At 39.4% G+C, this 20,164-nt stretch overlaps 1 protein-coding gene across 9 annotated transcripts in view; it reads right to left on the bottom strand.

The window, feature by feature from the left end:
• Nucleotides 1-1,553: 1,553 nt before the first annotated feature.
• The window catches only part of PNPLA7 (patatin like phospholipase domain containing 7), a 503,274-nt gene continuing 484,663 nt past the window's right edge, over nt 1,554-20,164 (bottom strand). For all 9 annotated transcript variants that reach the window (XM_053695647.1, XM_053695646.1, XM_053695653.1 and 6 more), the window contains one exon: nt 1,554-4,020. In XM_053695647.1, coding sequence (XP_053551622.1) covers nt 3,934-4,020 — 87 coding nt within the window. In that variant the 3' untranslated portion in view covers nt 1,554-3,933. The remainder of the gene's footprint in view (nt 4,021-20,164) is intronic.

Below are 20,164 nucleotides of genomic sequence, written 5' to 3'. Positions count from 1 at the left end.
AAATAAGACAGGACTTCCCCTGCTATGAAAAAGGCCGCCAAGCTATTATGAGCTGCGTAACACTTAAAAACCTAAAGTGAAACCTGTTTGTTCTAAGCGAAAAACAGACAGCCTATGAGCCTAAAAAACTCTCACATTAAGCAGATATAAATCCCAAACTGTTCAAATAATCTCCCAGAAGGAGATATTAACCCTTGATCCTATTGAGGTACATGCATAGTGTTTTAAAATGTATATATAAAAATGGTCTCACCCTCCCGGATCCATGCTGTGGAACAGGCACAGCCTCTCAACTGTAACAGTCTTGCAGCAGCGCTTCTGACATGGACTTGAGTGTGTAGGAGCAAGCAGTGAAACTGGTCAACACTGTTTGCTTAGGAGCTGTTAGCGACAGTCTGGATGGGTTCGCAGGAAAACTTTCCCTGCATCTCCAGACTCTTTCAACTTTCATCAATACTCTTACTGAGAGGTTGACATGATTACTTAAAACTTGAGTCCTTTCTCGAAGGGAACATACCCATACAGGACTATCCAAATCTTCTGACACTTTTCTGCCACCTCTAATAGTGACGAAAGGCAAAGAATGACTGGGGGATAGGGGAAGTGGGAGGGATATTTAAGCCTTTGGCTGTGGTGTCTTTGTCTCCTCCTGGTGGCCAGGTGTTGTATTTTCCGAAAAGTTCCAAAAGGAATGAAGTTGTGGACTCTCCCTGTCTTATGGAAGGAAAAGTGTATTAATATAACAACAACAATTTAGATCTGAGTCAATGTGACTGGTCCAAAATGTAATTTTAACTGATTGTTGTGTGTGTATATATATATATATATATATATATATATAATATATGTGCTGGATCCCATACTGTGATCTAATATTTTCTTTCAGGTCATATCAACAGACCAACATTTTCGATAAAAAGAGTACTCTTCTCTGTTACTGGGAAGATATATTTAGACATTTCTACATAATTTGCGCACTTAGGTACAAATCCACAATTTAATTGCAGTTATTTGTTTTATCTAGTTCTTTTTTTTCCACTTATTTCTGTTCTTGATCTTATTATTTGGTAACAATAATGCCGACGTTCAATAACGTGCAAGGTTATACAAAAATACACAGGCCTTACCATTAGTAAGGTGAGACAAGATAATCTGCTTCCCAGTTTTGCGAATGTAGATTGTGAAGATTTCCTTAAAGAGGAACAGTCAAATACAGAAAACAAGAATCGGTCATTATAGACATGATAGGAGTTCCTCCATGATATTTTATGCTTGGACCTGTAGTCAAGTTGTGATACTGAATCTTTACATGGTGCTGGTACAGAGGGGAACGCAACGATTTAAAATATAAAAATCTGCCATGATTTCCATAATTTGTATCAGTAGTGGGCACTCCCAAAAATATTTTCTACCCTTAGCTACAGACAGCAGCCGAACAAAACAGACCAGTGCATGTAATCCTTTTCCTGCAACTGCTGAAAGTATTCAATAAAGCTTGTTTTTTTTAAAAAAAAAAAAAAAGACAAAATAAGACAAGAATTCAGAATGAAAAATCACTTTTCAACATTTTTTATTTTATTTTATAAAACATCAGAACATTTGCAATATCCAGATTTGTATCATTATAAGTTTGCTATCACAAGGCAAAAAAGATTACCCACCAACCACCACAAAAACTGGTATCACCTGAGGCTGGGCATTGCTATTTGGCAACACAAAAAAAATAAAGTAATAATAATTTAGTAGTATTAGTACGAGTGAGATGAAAATGATCAGCAGGATGTACATTATAAAAATGAAAGAGATTTTAAAAAATAAATTGTGTTAACTCCATGCTGACTGGTTCGAGTAAGAAAAAGCTCTGCATAGAACATTATCTGGAAAAAAAAAAATGCTATTAGCACTTTGCTACATCCCAAATTAATACATATATTTATCTCAAAATTTTAATTTTTGTTTCAACATTTTGTGTTGGAGTAAATGTCCCATGTTTTCAAAATAAAGTCAAATTATTTAATGTTTTTTTTATTTTTTTATAATAAATACAAAATATATAGACTTGATAGTCAATTCCCACACGTTTTACAGAGGGTACTAAATAAAGTGGTCTCTGATATATATATATATATATATATATATAATCTTACTGAATATGTATAAATGTCTTAATTTAGCCACACTCAGAAGTTACTTTTTTTCTTATTGAATTAAAGTGCAATTAAACAAACAAGATCTGTAAATGAGAGTCACATAGAGATAGTTTTAGGAATTTTTTAAGGTTGTTCATGTTTTTTTATTCTTAACCAAAATATTGAGTAATATGATTTATACTTGTTTTATTGACCTATTTTAAATTAAATTATTTCAACTACTACTATAACGAAGCAGGTTACTTTAAACAATTACCACAAAATTTACCTTAAAAGGAACACAAAGCTGACTAAAAAATACCACTTGAACATCTCTATGTAAAAAAAGGAAGATAGTTACCTCAATATTTCCTATGTACACCCCAATTTAAAGGGACTTTAAGTAAGTAGCTAATCAGGATACTAGTCCCAGGACTTGCAAGGGAGTGTACAGCTTGCATGTGCAGGCACAGTCATGTTATTTCCCTATTTAGTTTAAGGAAGTTTACTATAAAATCTCACAAGATTTCAGTGAAATCTCATGTGATCAAAGCAAAGCATGGCCTCAGCACTGCGGATTGGATATATGTACATATATATTTAACGTGCAGCTGGACAGTAGCTGAAGAATAACTGTTCACAATTTTGATGTAAAATAGCTTCCTTTTTTACACAAAGATGCTCAGATTATATTGTCTTGTCAGCTTTTTACAGTTATGCTGCATCACTTTCAAGTGATTTAGCATAAAGGTATTATGTCCCTTTAATTATCTTAGCTCAACAGCAGTTTGGGAGACAGTTAAACTTATTTTTAAAGATTAGATAACTAACTTCCCCCCAAATCAGACTTATTTTTTTCAGAATAAAAAAAAGAACCGTATTAAAGAAAAACTACATTTATTACACTAAACCAGCTTGTTTGAAGAAATGTTAATTTGTTTTTTTGCTGTGATGCACTCGTTATTTGCTAATGGAATAAGGACGTCACAGCAGAATTTTGAGGCACTAACAATTTTATTTTTAAAGCTTTCATCAGCAGTACGGTCTGTAACTGCTGTGAGCTAATTGCTTACTACTACAAGTGATTGAAAATATCACTAGCAGACTCCAACCCCTCCTTAACCGAAATTCCTGGAGCAACAGAGGCACCTACTAGAGATTGGCCACAGATTATATTTACAAGAGGTATTAATTAGAACCTTCCTTCCACAATAAAAATAGTGATAGAAATATGGCATAACTAGATCAGATGTAAGAATCCCAAGGGCTAAGTCAATTTTTATTTATCATTTTTAAGAAATCCATATCTATTCTTTCATTCTAGAAGCAAAACGCGTAGGGAAGGTTTTTAAAGTCTTAAACACTATAGGAAATTGTGATGACTTCCATTATTATTTCATATTCACAACAAAAAAGCATTTTATTATCGTGTCTTGGTATGACCAAAAACCTAGGTTCTATCTATATTATGTAGACATAATATTACATTATTATAGGCGTGTGGTGTTTCTGTACCACTGAAAAAAAAAATAGTCATGAATATATGTATTTAAGGCTCAAATATTTTTTGGCTATGAATTTGATCTCCAAAAAAAAACAAAGAATTAAATTGTTATGTCCCTTCTTGTCCCTTAACACTACTTGTACTGTACCTGAAAATGAACCAGCTACTAATCAAATATTTATAAGAGCAATGCAGCCTATAAATACTACTGATGTAACGGTACATAGCAGAGGTTCCCATAAAGGCAAAGGAGATGGTATAAAGACAAAAGGTTGGGACTTTTCCTTCACTTTGATTAGTTCAGCTACATTCTGGTGTCTTTTCAGCTGCACCTGGACGCCTTATTGCCAGTAACCGCTGACGGATTTCTGTTTCTCCTTCATCATCCTGTGGGAGCAGAGTAAAGTCACATCGAGGACATGTCCAAAAATAGAAGAAGAAAAAAAAAAGATTGAATATCACATGTTTAGTTTATAAAGTCCAATGCGTTTTAGGTACTTTATTTATTTTCACGTTTGGACCTGAATATTACGGAGAAGCTACCAAGGCTTTATATCATTAACTTGATATTTAATAAATATATTTCGACTTTTTACACAAATAGTAAACAGCATTTTTTTTTATACCTCAAATTAATTTTGAAATTGCTTAAATGCAAAAAAATGAAATATTATGAATATATATATATATATATATATATATACATACATATATACATACATACACAGGCATACCTCGTTTTATTGCGCTTCATAGATATTGCTCTTTTTACAAATGAATGGTCTGTAGCAACCCGGTGTTGAGCAAGTCTATCTGTGCCATTTTTCCAACATATATACTCATATAAACACATACATACACATATAAACACATATATACACATATAAACACATATATGCACATATAAATACACAAATAAACACATAAATACACATATAAACACACACACATATATATATATATATATATATATATACATATACATATAAACACATACATACACATATATACACATATATACACATATATACACATATATACACATAAATACACATATATACACATATAAATACATAAATACACATATAAACACATATAAACACATATATACACCTATAAACACATAAATACACATAAATATTGCAGTGGTCTGGAACCAAACCCACAATATATCCAAGGTACACCTGTATATATACACACAGGTGTACCTCTGATATATTGCGGGTTTGGTTCCAATGTACAAACCTTACATGGAGGGCTAAATTATTGTACACCCGCAAATGGGTAAATGTGCCCGTTTGCGGGAGTGCGATAATTAACCAGCCATTACAGGTGTCTGGCTATTGCTACTGCAAGCTCGCGGTAGCAATAAGAGCTCAGAAAATTAACCAGAGATCTGATCTCTGGTTAATTTTCTAAGAGTACCCCAAATGCCCTAAAAATAGAGGGCATTATAGTTTATTTAAAAAAAAGTAGCATTTTTTAAAATAAAAAACAACTGCACTAGGCAGTTTTTGGGGTATAAAGTTGGTGGGAGTGGGGTGTTAGAAAATAACGGCACTGAAAACATATATATTTAAAAATATACTGCCATTGTTGCGCTACTTACCTCTTCTCTGCGCAAGTTCTGATGCCGTCTCTGACGGCATCAGAACGAGGCTCCCATTGGAGCCCATGGAAGCGTACTCTCATGAGTGCAATGCAACCCAGCAATTGCTGTTAAAGGGACAGTCTACACCAGAATTTTATTGTTTTAAAAGATAGATAATCCCTTTATTACCCATTTCCCAGTTTTGCATAACCAACACAGTTATAATAATATACATTTAACCTCTGTGATTATCTTGTATCTAAGCCTCTGCAAACTGCCTCTTTTTCAGTTCTTTTTACAGACTTGCAGTCTAACCAATCAGTGCCTGCTCCCAGATAACTTCTCGTGCACGAGCACAGTGTTATCTATATGAAATACGTGAACTAACACCCTCTAGTGGTGAAAAACTGTTAAAATGCAATCTGAAAGAGGTGGGCTTCAAGGTCTAAGAAATTAGCATATGAACCTCCTAGGTTAAGCTTTCAACTAAGAATACCAAGAGAACAAAGCAAAATTGGTGATAAAAGTAAATTGGAAAATTGTTTAAAATTACATGCTCTATCTGAATCATGAAAATTTATTTTGGCCTAGACTGTCCCTTTAACTTGTAATACCAGCGGCCATTAGCATGCACTGTTATTACACAGTGGAGCGCAAATATCACTTTCATGAAAGCAATATTTAGCGATCCACTTGTAGTCTGGCCCTTAATTACTAAAAAATGCTAACTATCATCTGAGCCTTCAGTGAGTCATAATCTTTTTGCTGGGGGTGTGTATATATGTGTATTTATGTGTTAATATGTGTATTTATATGTTTATATGTGTATATATGTGTACTGTATATATGTGTTTATATGTGTATTTATGTGTTTATATGTGTAATTATGTGTTTATATGTGTATTTATGTGTATATATGTGTATTTATGTGTTTAAATGTGTATATATGTGTATGTATGTGTTTATTTGTGTATTTATGTGTTTATATGTGTATTTATGTATATATGTGTATTTATGTGTTTACATGTGTATATATGTGTATTTATGTGTTTATATGTGTATTTATGTGTATTTATGTGTATATATGTTGGAAAATGGCGCCAGTAGACTTGCATGACACAGGGTTGCCACAAACCATTTTGTAAAAAGAGCAATATATATTATTTAAAAGATCACTATTAGTATTAATCTCCTTGGTAACCACACACTTTAAAGCATTACTAGATGTTGACGTTTGGTGTTAATGCTGGAGTTTAACCCAAATTTTTTATTTTGTGATTCAGATTGAGCATGCAATTTTAAGCAACTTTCTAATTTACTCCTATTATCAATTTTTCTTTGTTCTCTTGCTATCTTTATTTGAAAAAGAAGTCATCTAAGTTTTTTTTTTTTTTTTTTTTGGTTCAATACTCTGGACAGCACTTTTTTATTGATGGATGAATTTATCCACCAATCAGCAAGAACAACCCAGGTTGTTCACCAAAAAAAGTAAATTTATGCTTACCTGATAAATTAATTTCTTCTATGGTACGACGAATCCACGGATTCATCCTTTACTTGTGGGATATTATCCTCCTGCTAACAGGAATTGGCAAAGAGCACCACAGCAGAGCTGTCTATATCGCTCCTCCCTTAGCTCCACCCCCCAGTCATTTGACCGAAGGTACAGGAAGAAAAAGGAGAAACTAAAAGGTGCAGAGGTGACTGAAGTTTAAAATAAAAAAATATAATCTGTCTTAAAATGACAGGGCGGGCCGTGGACTCGTCGTACCATAGAAGAAATTAATTTATCAGGTAAGCATACATTTACTTTTCTTCTATAAGGTACGACAAGTCCACAGATTAATCCTTTACTTGTGGGATACAATACCAAAGCTACAGGACACGGATGAACGGGAGGGACAAGACAGATGGTTAAACAGAAGGCACCACTGCTTGAAGAACTTTTCTCCCAAAAACAGCCTCAGATGAAGCAAAAGTATCAAATTTGGAATTTTGGAAAAGGTATGAAGCGAAGACCAAGTCACAGCCTTACAAATCTGTTCAACAGAAGCATGATTTTTAAAAGCCCATGCGGAAGACACCGCTCTAGTAGAGTGAGCTGTAATCCTTTCAGGAGGCTGCTGTCCAGCAGTCTCATATGCCAAATGGATGATGCTTTTCAGCCAAAAAGAAAGAAAGGTAGCCGTAGCTTTTTGACCTCTACGTTTTCCAGAATAGACAACAAACAAAGAAGATGTTTGACGGAAATCCTTGGTTGCTTGCAAGTAAAACTTCAAAGCACGAACCACGTCCAAGTTGTGCAACAGACGCTCCTCCTTAGAGGAAGGATTAGGACACAGAGAAGGAACAACAATTTCCTGATTGATATTCCTATTAGTAACAACCTTAGGAAGGAATCCAGGTTTGGTACGCAAAACCACCTTATCAGCATGGAAAACAAGATAAGGCGAGTCACATTGCAACGCAGATAGCTCAGAAACTCTTCGAGCTGAAGAGATAGCAACTAAAAACCGAACTTTCCAAGATAGAAGCTTAATATCTATGGAATGCATAGGTTCAAACGGAACCACTTGAAGAACTTTAAGAACTAAATTCAAACTCCATGGCGGAGCAACAGGTTAAAACACAGGCTTAATTCTAACTAAAGCCTGACAGAACGACTGAACGTCTGGAACATCTGCCAGACGTTTGTGCAGAAGAATTGATAAAGCAGATATCTGTCCCTTTAAGGAACTAGCTGATAGCCCCTTCTCCAATCCTTCTTGGAGAAAGGACAAAATCCTAGGAATCCTGATCTTACTCCATGAGTAGCCTTTGGATTCACACCAATAAAGATATTTACGTCATATCTTATGATAAATTTTCCTAGTGACAGGCTTTCGAGCCTGAATCAAGGTATCTATGACCGACTCAAAGAAACCCCGCTTGGATAAAAGCAAGCTTTCAATCTCCAAGCAGTCAACCGCAGAGAAACTAGATTTGAATGCTGGAATGGACCTTGAATCAGAAGGTCCGGTCTCAGTGGCAGAGTCCATGGTGGAAGCGATGACATGTCCACCAGGTCTGCATACCAAGTCCTGCGTGGCCACGCAGGTGCTATCAAAATCACTGAAGCTCTCTCCTGTTTGATTCTGGCAATCAAACGAGGAAGGAGAGGAAATGGTGGAAACACATAAGCCAGGTTGAACGACCAGGGTACTGCTAGAGCATCTATCAGTACTGCCTGAGGATCCCTTGACCTGGACCCGTAACAAGGAAGTTTGGCGTTCTGACGAGACGCCATCAGATCCAATTCTAGTGTGCCCCATTGCTGAATCAATTGTGCAAACACCTCCGGATGGAGTTCCCACTCCCCAGATGAAAAGTCTGACGACTTAGAAAATCCGCTAGATGGCAAGAGTGAGTCTCTGCCCATCAAATTATTTTGGTAACCTCTATAATCGCTAGAGAACTCTTTGTTCCCCTCTGATAATTGATATATGCTACAGTCGTGATATTTTCCGACTAGAATCTTATGAATCTGGCCGACGCCAGCTGAGGCCACGCCTGAAGCGCATTGAATATCGCTCTCAGTTCTAGAATATTTATCGGGAGGAGAGCCTCCTCCTGAGTCCACAAACCCTGTGCTTTCAGGGAATTCCAGACTGCACCCCAGCCCAATAGGCTGGCGTCCGTCGTCACTATGACCCATGCTGGCCTGCGGAAACACATTCCCTGGGACAGATGATCCTGTGATAACCACCAAAGAAGAGAGTCTCTGGTCTCTTGATCCAGATTTATCTGAGGAGATAAATCTGCATAATCCCCATTCCACTGATTGAGCATGCATAGTTGCAGTGGTGATGCAAGCGAGCAAACGGAACTATGTCCATTGCCGCTACCATTAGTCCGATTACCTCCATACACTGAGCCACTGACGGCCGAGGAATGGAATGAAGAGCTCGGCAGGTGGTTCAAATCTTTGATTTCCTGACCTCCTTCAGAAAAATTTTCATGTCCACCGAATCTATCAGAGTTCCCAGGAATGGAACTCTTGTGAGAGGGATAAGTGAACTCTTTTTTATGTTCACCTTCCACCAGTGAGATCTTAGAAAAGCCAACACGATGTCCGTGTGAGAGTTGGCTAGTTGGTAAGTCGACGCCTGAATTAAGATATCGTCCAGATAAGGCGCCACTGCTATGCCCCGCGGCCTTAGAACCGCCAGAAGGGACCCTAGCACCTTTGTGAAAATTCTGGGAGCTGTGGCCAACCCGAAGGGAAGAGCCACAAACTGGTAATGCTTGTCCAGAAAGGCGAACTTGAGGAACTGGTGATGATCTTTGTGGATAGGGATGTGTAGATACGCATCCTTTAAGTCCACGGTGGTCATATATTGACCCTCCTGGATAATTGGTAAAATAGTCTGAATGGTCTCCATCTTGAAGGATAGAACTGAGGAATTTGTTTAGGATCTTGAGATCTAAAATTGGTCTGAAGGTTCCCTCTTTTTTGGGAACCACAAACAGATTGCAGTAGAACCCCTGCCCCTGTTCTGTTTTCGGAACTGTGCAGATCACTCCCATGGTATATAGGTCTTTTACACAGCGTAAGAATGCCTCTCTTTTTGTCTGGTTTACAGACAATTGAGAAAGATGGAATCTCCCCCTTGGAGGAGAATCTTTGAAATCTAGAAGATACCCCTGGGTTACGATTTCTAAAGCCCAGGAGTCCTGAACGTCTCTTGCCCAAGCCTGAGCAAAGAGACAAAGTCTACCCCCTTCTAGATCCGGTCCCGGATCGGGGGCTACCCCTTCATGCTGTCTTGGTGGCAGCAGCTGGCTTCTTGGCCTGTTTACCTCTGTTCCAAGTCTGGTTAGGTCTCCAGACTGACTTGGATTGAGCAAAATTCCCCTCTTGCTTTGCAGCAGGGGAAGAGGTAGAGGGACCACCTTTGAAGTTTCGAAAGGACCGAAAATTATTTTGTTTGGTCCTCATCTTATTTGTCTTAACCTGAGGAAGGGCATGGCCTTTCCCTCCAGTGATGTCTGAAATGATCTCTTTAAGTTCAGGCCCGAATAGGGTCTTACCCTTGAAAGGGATGGCTAAAAGCTTAGATTTTGATGACACATCAGCAGACCAGGACTTAAGCCATAACGCTCTACGCACTAAAATGGCAAAACCTGAATTCTTTGCCGCTAATTTAGCCAGTTGAAAAGCGGCATCTGTAATGAAAGAATTAGCTAGCTTGAGAGCCCTAATTCTATCCAGAATATCATCTAATGGGGTCTCAACCTGAAGAGCCTCCTCCAGAGCCTTGAACCAAAAAGCAGCTGCAGTAGTTACGGGAACAATGCACCCTATAGGTTGGAGAAGAAAACCCTGATGAACAAATATTTTCTTTAGGAGACCCTCTAAGTTTTTATCCATAGGATCTTTGAAAGCACAACTGTCCTCAATAGGTATAGTTGTACGCTTAGCCAGGGTAGAAATAGCTCCCTCCACCTTAGGGACCGCCTGCCACGAGTCCCGCATGGTGTTTGATATGGGAAACATCTTCTTAAAAGTAGGAGGGGGAGACTTCCGGGAGGTGGAGCTACTGGGCAGCAGCAGAGGAGAAGAGCTCCGGTAAACGCTGCACTTAAAACATCAAAAACCCAGAAATACAGCTCCCGCGGCTTTCCCTTGCAAGCTAGCTCACGTTACAACAGACAGGGCAGCAAGATCTTGCGGGACCTCATCGCGGAGGGTCATTCCACCGCCCTCACCACGGAAGGAGGAACAGTAAGGGACAAGGGCGCGAAAACGGCGCCATCTTAACACAGGCTTGGGGAGGATACCCGAGGCATCAAATAAAGCAATGATTCGGGCTGAGAGATAGACCGTTGGAAACAGGAGTACCGATCTGACAGCAGTAACAGAGCTAAGTAACTGGCGCAACAAACCCTAATCGGGCCACACTGTCTTTTCCTCTTGTTACTTCTCCTCTCCTCCGGGCCCACCAGACACTTAGCCCACATGTCAACCTCTTATTACATTTATTTAATATTCACAAGACAGAGCGGACATATAAAAGCCCCCCAGTAACCATTTGTATTGAACTGTTGCTTAATCCGTCACTGGGAAAAACTAACTACACATAAACAACTGAAACTCAAAGTATGGGACATTATTTATACCAACTTCAGATGGGAATTTGTTAGACTGTGTGATTACTAACACACTATAGGGCCTGTAGCACGGAGAGAGGGAGGAGGAGAGAATACATATACCTAAGCACTGAGTTACTTATGCTACCGGTTCAGGCTCGGAATGAATGAATGGACACACTAATGACTTTTAACAGGACCCAGGCTGTTAACAAAATCGCCATCTGTTATGGATAATTGACAATAAAAGTATGTGCCAGACTTCTAACACACCTGACTGGTTTCTCCACTCCTGAGCCCTCCTTCTAATTTTCTTTTCCCTAACTCTGCTTGGGGTGAACTGTCATGATTAGAAACCCTACCTAGTTGATTACAAACCCAGTTGTCTCACCGTTCTATTCAGGCTGCGCTAAGAGGAGGAGATAATACCTCCCAGCAAGTGTATGCAGAAGTATTAATATAGCTTTGCCAAGACTACTGGCAATATGGCAAATAGACAGAAGAATCAAGAACGGAAGACAAAGCAGGCAGCAGAAATGCAAGCCACAGATCATATATCCATGGAAAATACTGAAGCACACTCGCAAGACTTTCACACGATTGTCACACAAATCTCAGCACTCTTCCTCCCCAAAATGGAACAGCTCCAGACAGGCCTTGACTCTCTTTCATCGGAATTTAAAAGCTTCTCATCCAGACTGCATCACATAGAACAAAGAATGAGTGATGAGGAAATTAGGCAGCGAGACACATCAACAAAAGTAGCATCACTTGAGGTTCAAAACAAGCTGTTGGTCGACAAGATAGATGACCTAGAGAACCGATCACGGCGCAATAACTTGCGCATTGTTGGACTACCAGAAAGTGTCCCCAGCTCAGATTTGCTGGCTTTTGCAGAGCGCACCTTACCTAAGTTACTAAAGCTAAGCGCAGATGAAATTCCATGCACAGTTGAAAGGGCTCATAGAGTGGGCACCACAAGCCAAGACCAGCGGAATACAAGAGGTCCACGACAAGTCATGATCAAGTACCTCAACTTTAGAGACAAGATCTCGCTCCTCAGAGCATACCGCCAGCATTCACCTCTACTCTATGAAGGCCAGAAGATTCTACTATTCCAGGACTATTCAGCGGAGATCTCCAGGAGACGCAGAGAATTTTCGCCATACTGCAAATCCTTACTAGAAGCAGGACGTTCAGGCTCACTGTTATTTCCAGCAAGGCTTAAACTACAAACCAAACAAGGTGTTAAATTTTTCAAAGACCCGCAACAGCTTAAAAACTTTTTAAGACAAGAAGAAGCCGAAAAAGAAAATTGAGAGCCATTATCCATTCAAATATAACGGGTAACCTATTACCCCTTTCGTTATTCCAGGAAGTGAAGGTGAGGGAATATTATTAGGAAAAGGGAGAGTCTAGATCCAAAACCATCAGTTAGATACTCTTGACCTCAAATAATAATTAGAAAAGTTCTTACTAAGTCGAGAGGAAGTATAGAAGTCTGCATACGATGACTTACACATAAGACAGGATGATACACTGACACAAACAAGCAATTAAGAGTAATGTAAGAGAGATTCCTCTATAACACACCCTGCAGTTAAGAATAGGCCACAGGTTCTTTAACCTATTATTTCGAGTTGCGAAGCTGAGTTAGCTATTATATTCTTCTTTGGCCTCTCAGATATTTATCCCACCAGCTTCGACTGGAACTCCCACAATCATATAAATGGAGGTCTGGTACAGATTATGTAGAGATGGGCAAGTTTAGACAAGGAAAGAAGACCCATCCAGTTGAAAGACATAGAATGTATTTTCAAAATGTGTTGAATTGTTGTTTTTTTCCTCCTCTATATGTTATTGTTTTACTAATGTGCGCTCTCTTGTTCGAGTTCCAGGTGCCCCTCCTCTCTCCCCGAGACTGCAGAAGAAGAGGCTACTTCTTAGAAATGTATGTCCACAGCAACTATTCTAAATCGAGGTATATACCACAACACTATACACTCTGTAGTCTGAGCTATAATGGCTAATGATATACGAATAGTAAGTTGGAATGTGGGAGGTATCACATCACCATAGAAACGTAGGGCGATCCTACAACACTTAAAATTAAAAAAAGCAGACATTGCTATCCTAGAAGAGACACATCTATCCAGAGCTGAACATCAAAAACTAAAACAGAGTTGGGTAGGAGAAGTGATTTACACAACATTTGAGCAAAGCAGAGCCAGGGGTATAGCAATACACTTTAGGAAAAACCTGACATATACCATTACTAATACGCTCATAGATCCTAACGGGCGATACCTTATGATAAAACTAGAGATGCAGGGACTGTCATTTACACTGATAGGAGTATATGGACCCCAAACACAGGTGTTCTGGAGGGATCTCCAGACAAAAATTGTTCAGTTCTCTTCCCAGCCGCTTGTGATTGGAGGAGACTTCAACATAGCACCACAAACACCAGCAGACAGATTCCACAACCCTGAAACCCCAAGGATAGGGCCTCGAACCTCTTACAACTCTAGGAAAGAATCCAATATAATTAAAACGTTCAGTAGAAACTTAAACCTTCAAGATATTTGTAAAGCCAGGTACCCAGAGCATAGGGACTATACGTGCATGTTAACAACTAATGATACACTCTCGAGACTTGATTACTTCCTACTCTCAAATAACATTTGTACTAGGGTGCTAGAGATAGGAATTGACCCCATAACTGTTTCAGACAATAACCCTCAAGATTCAATACGGACAAACACAGGGAAGGAGTAACAAGTGGGTATTCCCGAGATATCTCTACAAGGACCCTAACTTTTTTAGACACTTATTAGGTGAGTGGCAGGCGTTTAAAGTACTAAATGAAGCGCACACAGGTAACCCTCTCCTTCTTTGGGAAACTGCAAAAGCAGTTTTGAGAGGAGTTATCTCGGCATACGTGGCAAACATTAAGAAAAAACTCAAAGGGAAATCTGATCTCCTCTTGAAGCAGATCATAAATGCCAGGAACAGATATTTAAGACACCCCTCTGTGGGGAATAGACTAAGATACAAAGAAGTTAAAGCAGCTAGGGACAGCCACCTATTTCAGAAAGCAAATAACTACCACTCTAAGACAGGCTAAATTCTATAGGTTTGGAAACAAGACAGGTAAACTCCTAGCTAATATAACCAAACTCACAAGGAAAAAGACTACAATATTAGCAGTTAAAAAAGATGATATTGTTGTAAACAAAGAGAGTGACATCCAGAGAACGTTCTTAGACTTCTATAAAGACCTCTACTCCCCACAACAAGTTGACTCAGACGACAAGGCAGGTTTTTGGAGATCGGTAGACTTGCCGAAAATTGACCTATCCCAACTCAATAATCTGAACAGTAAAATAACACAAAAAGAAAGACACTGTTAACACGTTAACCCTAGATAAAACTCCAGGTCCTGACGGACTTCCAGCTGAGTTTTACAAAATTTTGGGTTCAGAATTATGCCCCACCCTAGCACAACTCTATAACGGTATTCTAGAAAACACAGTAGACCCATCCACTAGACTGGCGGAGGCAAACATAAGTATTATCCATAAAGAAGGTAGGGATCCTTTGCTGGCACACTCCTATCGTCCTATTTCATTATTGAACCAGGACTACAAAATACTTACAAAAATCTTAGCCAATAGATTGGCAGTAATCTTACCTAGCATAATACATAAAGACCAAACAGGTTTCGTCAAGGGGAGATCATCTGTCCTCAACATTAGAAAGATGCAGGCAGTAATTCAACACTATTGGACACTCACACATAATGGTACCAACAAGAGAGAGCATAAAGAGGCTGCACTGCTGATGATAGACGCAGAAAAAGCCTTTGATAAGGTGCTTTGGGATCACCTTTTTACTACCCTCGAGAAGATAGGGATACAGGGAGCGTTCATTAAAGCAATTCACAATTTATACAAAATCCCACAAGCCTCCTTAATAGTTAATGGTAAGCTAACACAATCTTTCCGACTCTTCAGAGGTACACGCCAGGGATGCCCGCTTTCCCCACTCTTATTCGACATAGCAATAGAACCCCTGGCGTGGAAGATTAGGCAACAGCTGGAGGGTCTCAGAATAGGTGACTCTCAACTTCAATTAAATCTATTTGCAGATGATATGATCCTGTTTATCCAAGAACCTCGGAAAAATATCCCCATAGTGATGGACTTAATAAAAGAGTTCAGTCTAATATCTGGCTATGCAATTAATACAGACAAAACAGAGCTAATCTGGCTACTAAACAAAGGAGAAAATTCTCTCCAGGGCTTTGACTTTAAAATAATCAAAGATAACTTTAAATATTTAGGCATCACACTAAACACGGATCCACGTAAATGGTACTCCATTAACTATACACCTTTACTGAAAAAAACTTAAAACATGATAAATACATGGAAGCAATTACTGATCTCTCCGTCAGGTAGAATAGGGCTCATAAAGATGATTTATTTTCCCAAGCTCTTGTACTTTTTCCAAACAGTTCCGGCATTACTTAAGAAATCAGACCTAAAAGTAATAATACAGATGATTCTGGAGTTTATCTGGAACAACAAAAAACATAGGATTAGCTACCTAAAACTAGGGAAAAAGGCGGACTGGCACTCCCAAATTTCGAATTATATAACTGGGTGGCACAGGGGAAATTTGTTGTGGATTGGTTTACTGGACTAGAGAAATTTACTGACTTACAGCTAGAAAGTGGCCTTATTCACCCCTGGTCACTGCAGATGTTACCACATATGACGCAGGCACAAGTGAACAGATGGGTAGGGGGTTTGGACATATTTAGTCAACCAGCTAGAGCCTGGAGGCTCATGTGCAAATGGTTGGGCACAAGCCATATAATTAAACAGCTCCTACCATGGCAGGGAAACCCTGAGTTTCCAGCTGGAATTACTGCTAAGGCATTTAAACTGTGGAAGGCGAGAGGACTCCACACTATTGGTCAAACTCTACAAGATGACAATAAAACTATGATGACATTTGAAACCCTACAAGCCAAATGTCAACTCCCAAAAACACACTATTATGCATATCTACAGGCTAGACACTACCTGCACTCCATTGAAGACGTGACTACTTTGCCAGCTCAGGCACAAATCACACAGATCATAGACTTGGCAGCAAGAGGCATCTCCTCTATATCACCAATTTATAAAACACTACTACAACCAATAAACACAAAATGTTTAGACAAAATTCTGGATATATGGACATCAATACTAGGGGAACAGATAACAAAAGAAACATTCACTGGGAGTATAGATAGGGTACGCAAAGCCACCTTATCTTCAGCTTTGAGAGAGTCACATCTTAAGCTCCTACACAACATCTATGTAACCCCAGTCAAGTATCAGTATTGGAAAAAGTAAAGGGAAAGCAAATGCCCCAAATGTGGATCATTAGAAGCAGATATAGTTCACATGATATGGAGATGCCCTCATATAACTAAATTTTGGAAAATGGTAGAGCATTGGTTACGCACTGCAATGTCCCTTTCCAAACTAATTCTAACTCTCCAAAATGTGGTCTTATTCAATATACCAAATATTTTGAATCCCCAGAGAGCCTGTATAAACAATATAGTTCTAGTTGCTAGAAATCTGATATTTCAGAACTGGATGAAGCGAAACCCACCTACTGTAACTCAGCTAAAAAACGCTTTACTTAAGCAACTAATCGTTGAACAATATGATGGGATGGGTGATATGCTAAAAAGAGTCTAATACTTTCTGACTAAGTGGGAGCCTTACCTTTATTGCTTGCCTAGAGAGACACGAGACATCATAATTGCACCCTTTAAGAATACGGATTATGTCTTGAACGTGAGATTGAGAGGTGAAGAACTATATAAGTAGTCCACGGGGAGAGAGAGATAACAGGAGGGGCGCCGGACTGAGAGCAGCATACTGTGAGTTCAATTTGATTCTAATTTGAATTTAATTTGTTTGTTGCATGTTAAAAATATTGTCTACCACAAGATCAGACTTAAGTGTATCAAGACAGGGGTTAAACCTAAGAGCATATGAGTAGCCATGTCTCAAAATCCTCATGTAAGTTTTAAAACCTCTCTATTACTGTAATGACATGTAACCCAAATCTATTACTGTACTTTCTTTGTTTATATTTTCTTTTGACTACTTGTAACTCTTGTGGTTACAAACAAAAATAAAAATATTTAAAAAAAGTAGGAGGGGGAGCGAACGGAATACCTGGTCTATCCCACTCCTTAGTAACAATGTCCGAAATCCTCTTAGGGACCGGAAAAACATCAGTGTAAGCAGGAACCTCTAGAAATCTGTCCATTTTACACAATTTCTCTGGAACTACAATAGGGTCACAATCATCCAGAGTCGCTAAAACCTCCCTGAGCAATAAGCGGAGGTGCTCTAGCTTAAATTTAAAAGCCGTCATATCTGAGTCTGTCTGAGGGAACATCTTTCCTGAATCAGAAATCTCTCCCACAGACGGCAAATCCCTCACCCCCAACTCAGAACATTGTGAGGGTACATCGGATATGGCTAATAAAGCGTCAGAGGGCTCAGCATTTGTTTTCACACCAGACCTACTGCGCTTCCCCTGCAACCCAGGCAGCTTAGATAAAACCTCTGTGAGGGTAGTATTCATAACTGCGGCCATATCTTGCAGGGTGAAAGAATTAGACGCACTAGAAGTACTTGGCGTCGCTTGTGCGGGCGTTAATGGTTGTGACACTTGGGGAGAATTAGATGGCATAACCTGATTCCCTTCTGACTGAGAATCATCCTGCGACATACTTCTGTTCTGTTCTTTGCAATTTATTGACCCTTCAGTGCATGAGGGACACATTCTAAGTGGGGGTTCCACAATGGCTTCTAAACATATTGAACAATGACTTTCCTCAATGTCAGACATGTTGAACAGGCTAGTAATGACTACAAACAAGCATGAAAACACTTTATTTAGTGAAAAAAACAACAATCTTAAAAAACGGTACTGCGCCTTTAAGAGAAAAAAAGGATACACGTTCTGCAAAACTGCTTTAAAATGCACCAAATTTTTCAAATTTTTGATAGCAGACTCAATATGTGTAGTTAGGTTTGCCCCACAAGAAAATTTAACATTTAACCCTTTATTGTGCAAACCGAATTGAATTAAGGCCTAAATCCGGAAAAAACACCCCCAGCACCTTGCCACAGCCCTGCTGTGGCGCCTACCTGCCCTCAGGGATTGTAAATATGGGTTAAAGCTTCGATTTGGCCCAAAACATTGCTTGAAGAAATTAAAAACTAATATTTTATCATCTCTTCACTTTACCCTTCCTAGTACTTAGAGTAGGCAAAGAGAATGACTGGGGGGTGGAGCTAAGGGAGGAGCTATATAGACAGCTCTGCTGTGGTGCTCTTTGCCAAATCCTGTTAGCAGGAGGATAGATAATATCCCACAAGTAAAGGATGAATCTGTGGACTTGTCGTACCTTATAGAAGAAACATAAATTATGGGGAGGAGAGTCCACGGCTTTATTCATTACTGTTGGGAATTAAGAACCTGGTCACCAGGAGGAGGCAAAGACACCCCAGCCAAAGGCTTAAATACCTCCCCCACTTACCTCATCCCCCAGTCATTCTGCCGAGGGAACAAAGAACAGTAGGAAAAATATCAGGGTATAAATGGTGCTAGAAGATAAATTAAATTTAGGTCCGCCCATCGGAGATACGGTCAGGAGCCGTGGACTCTACTCCCCTAGATGGAAAGGAAATTATCAGGTAAGCATAATTTATGTTTTCCATCTAAAGGGGAGGAGAGTCCACTGCTTCATTCATTACTGTTGGAAACATATACCCAAGCTCTAGAGGACAATTAATGAAACCGGGAGTGCAAAAGGCGGATCCTAATCTGAGGGCACCACAGCCTGCAAAACCTTTCTCCCAAAAACAGCAAAAACGTCAAATTTGTAAAACTTTGCAAAAGTGTGTAAGAAGGACCAGGTAGCCGCCTTACATATTTGCTCCATAGAGGCCTCATTCTTGAAGGCCCAAGACGAAGCCACAGCTCTAGTTAAATGAACCATGATCCTCTGAGGAGGCTTATGTCCCACTGTCTCGTAAGCCAAGCGAATCAAGCTCCTCAACCAAAAAGACAAAGAAGTAGCAGAGGCCCTTTGCCCTTGCGCTTCCCAGAATACACCACAAAAAGAGATGTAGACTGTCTGAAATCCTTTGTAGCCTGAAGATAGAACTTCAAGGCACGAACCACATCCAGGTTATGAAGTAACCTCTCCTTTGAAGAAGAAGGGTTAGGACACAAAGAAGGAACAACTATTTACTGATTGACGTTACGGTTAGACACCACCTTGGGAAGAAACCCCAACCCAGTGTATTGAAGTACAGCCTTATCCGCATTAAACACCAGATAAGGAGGATCACATTGCAAGGCAGCTAGTTCAGATACTCTGCGTGCCGATGCAATAGCCAATAGGAAGAGAACCTTCCAAGACAGAATCTTAATGTCTATGGAATGCATAGGTTCAAACAGAATCCTCTGCAAAACCTTAAGGACTAAGTTTAAGCTCCAAGGTGGAGCCGACTGTCTAAAGACAGGCCTGATTCTAGACAGAGCCTGAACAAAAGATTGAATGTCAGAAAGCTCAGCGAGTCTCCTATGCAACAAAACTGATAATGCCGAAATCTGTCCCTTTAAGGAACTAGCGGTAAGACCCTTCTCCAAACCCTCTTGGAGAAAGGACAGAATCCTTGATACCTTCACCTTATGAAAAGGATATCCATGCTTCTC

The sequence above is a fragment of the Bombina bombina genome, chromosome 12 (genome assembly GCF_027579735.1).
Source record: "Bombina bombina isolate aBomBom1 chromosome 12, aBomBom1.pri, whole genome shotgun sequence".
Classification (NCBI taxonomy): domain Eukaryota; kingdom Metazoa; phylum Chordata; class Amphibia; order Anura; family Bombinatoridae; genus Bombina; species Bombina bombina.
This window is presented reverse-complemented; position numbering and strand designations above follow the sequence as displayed.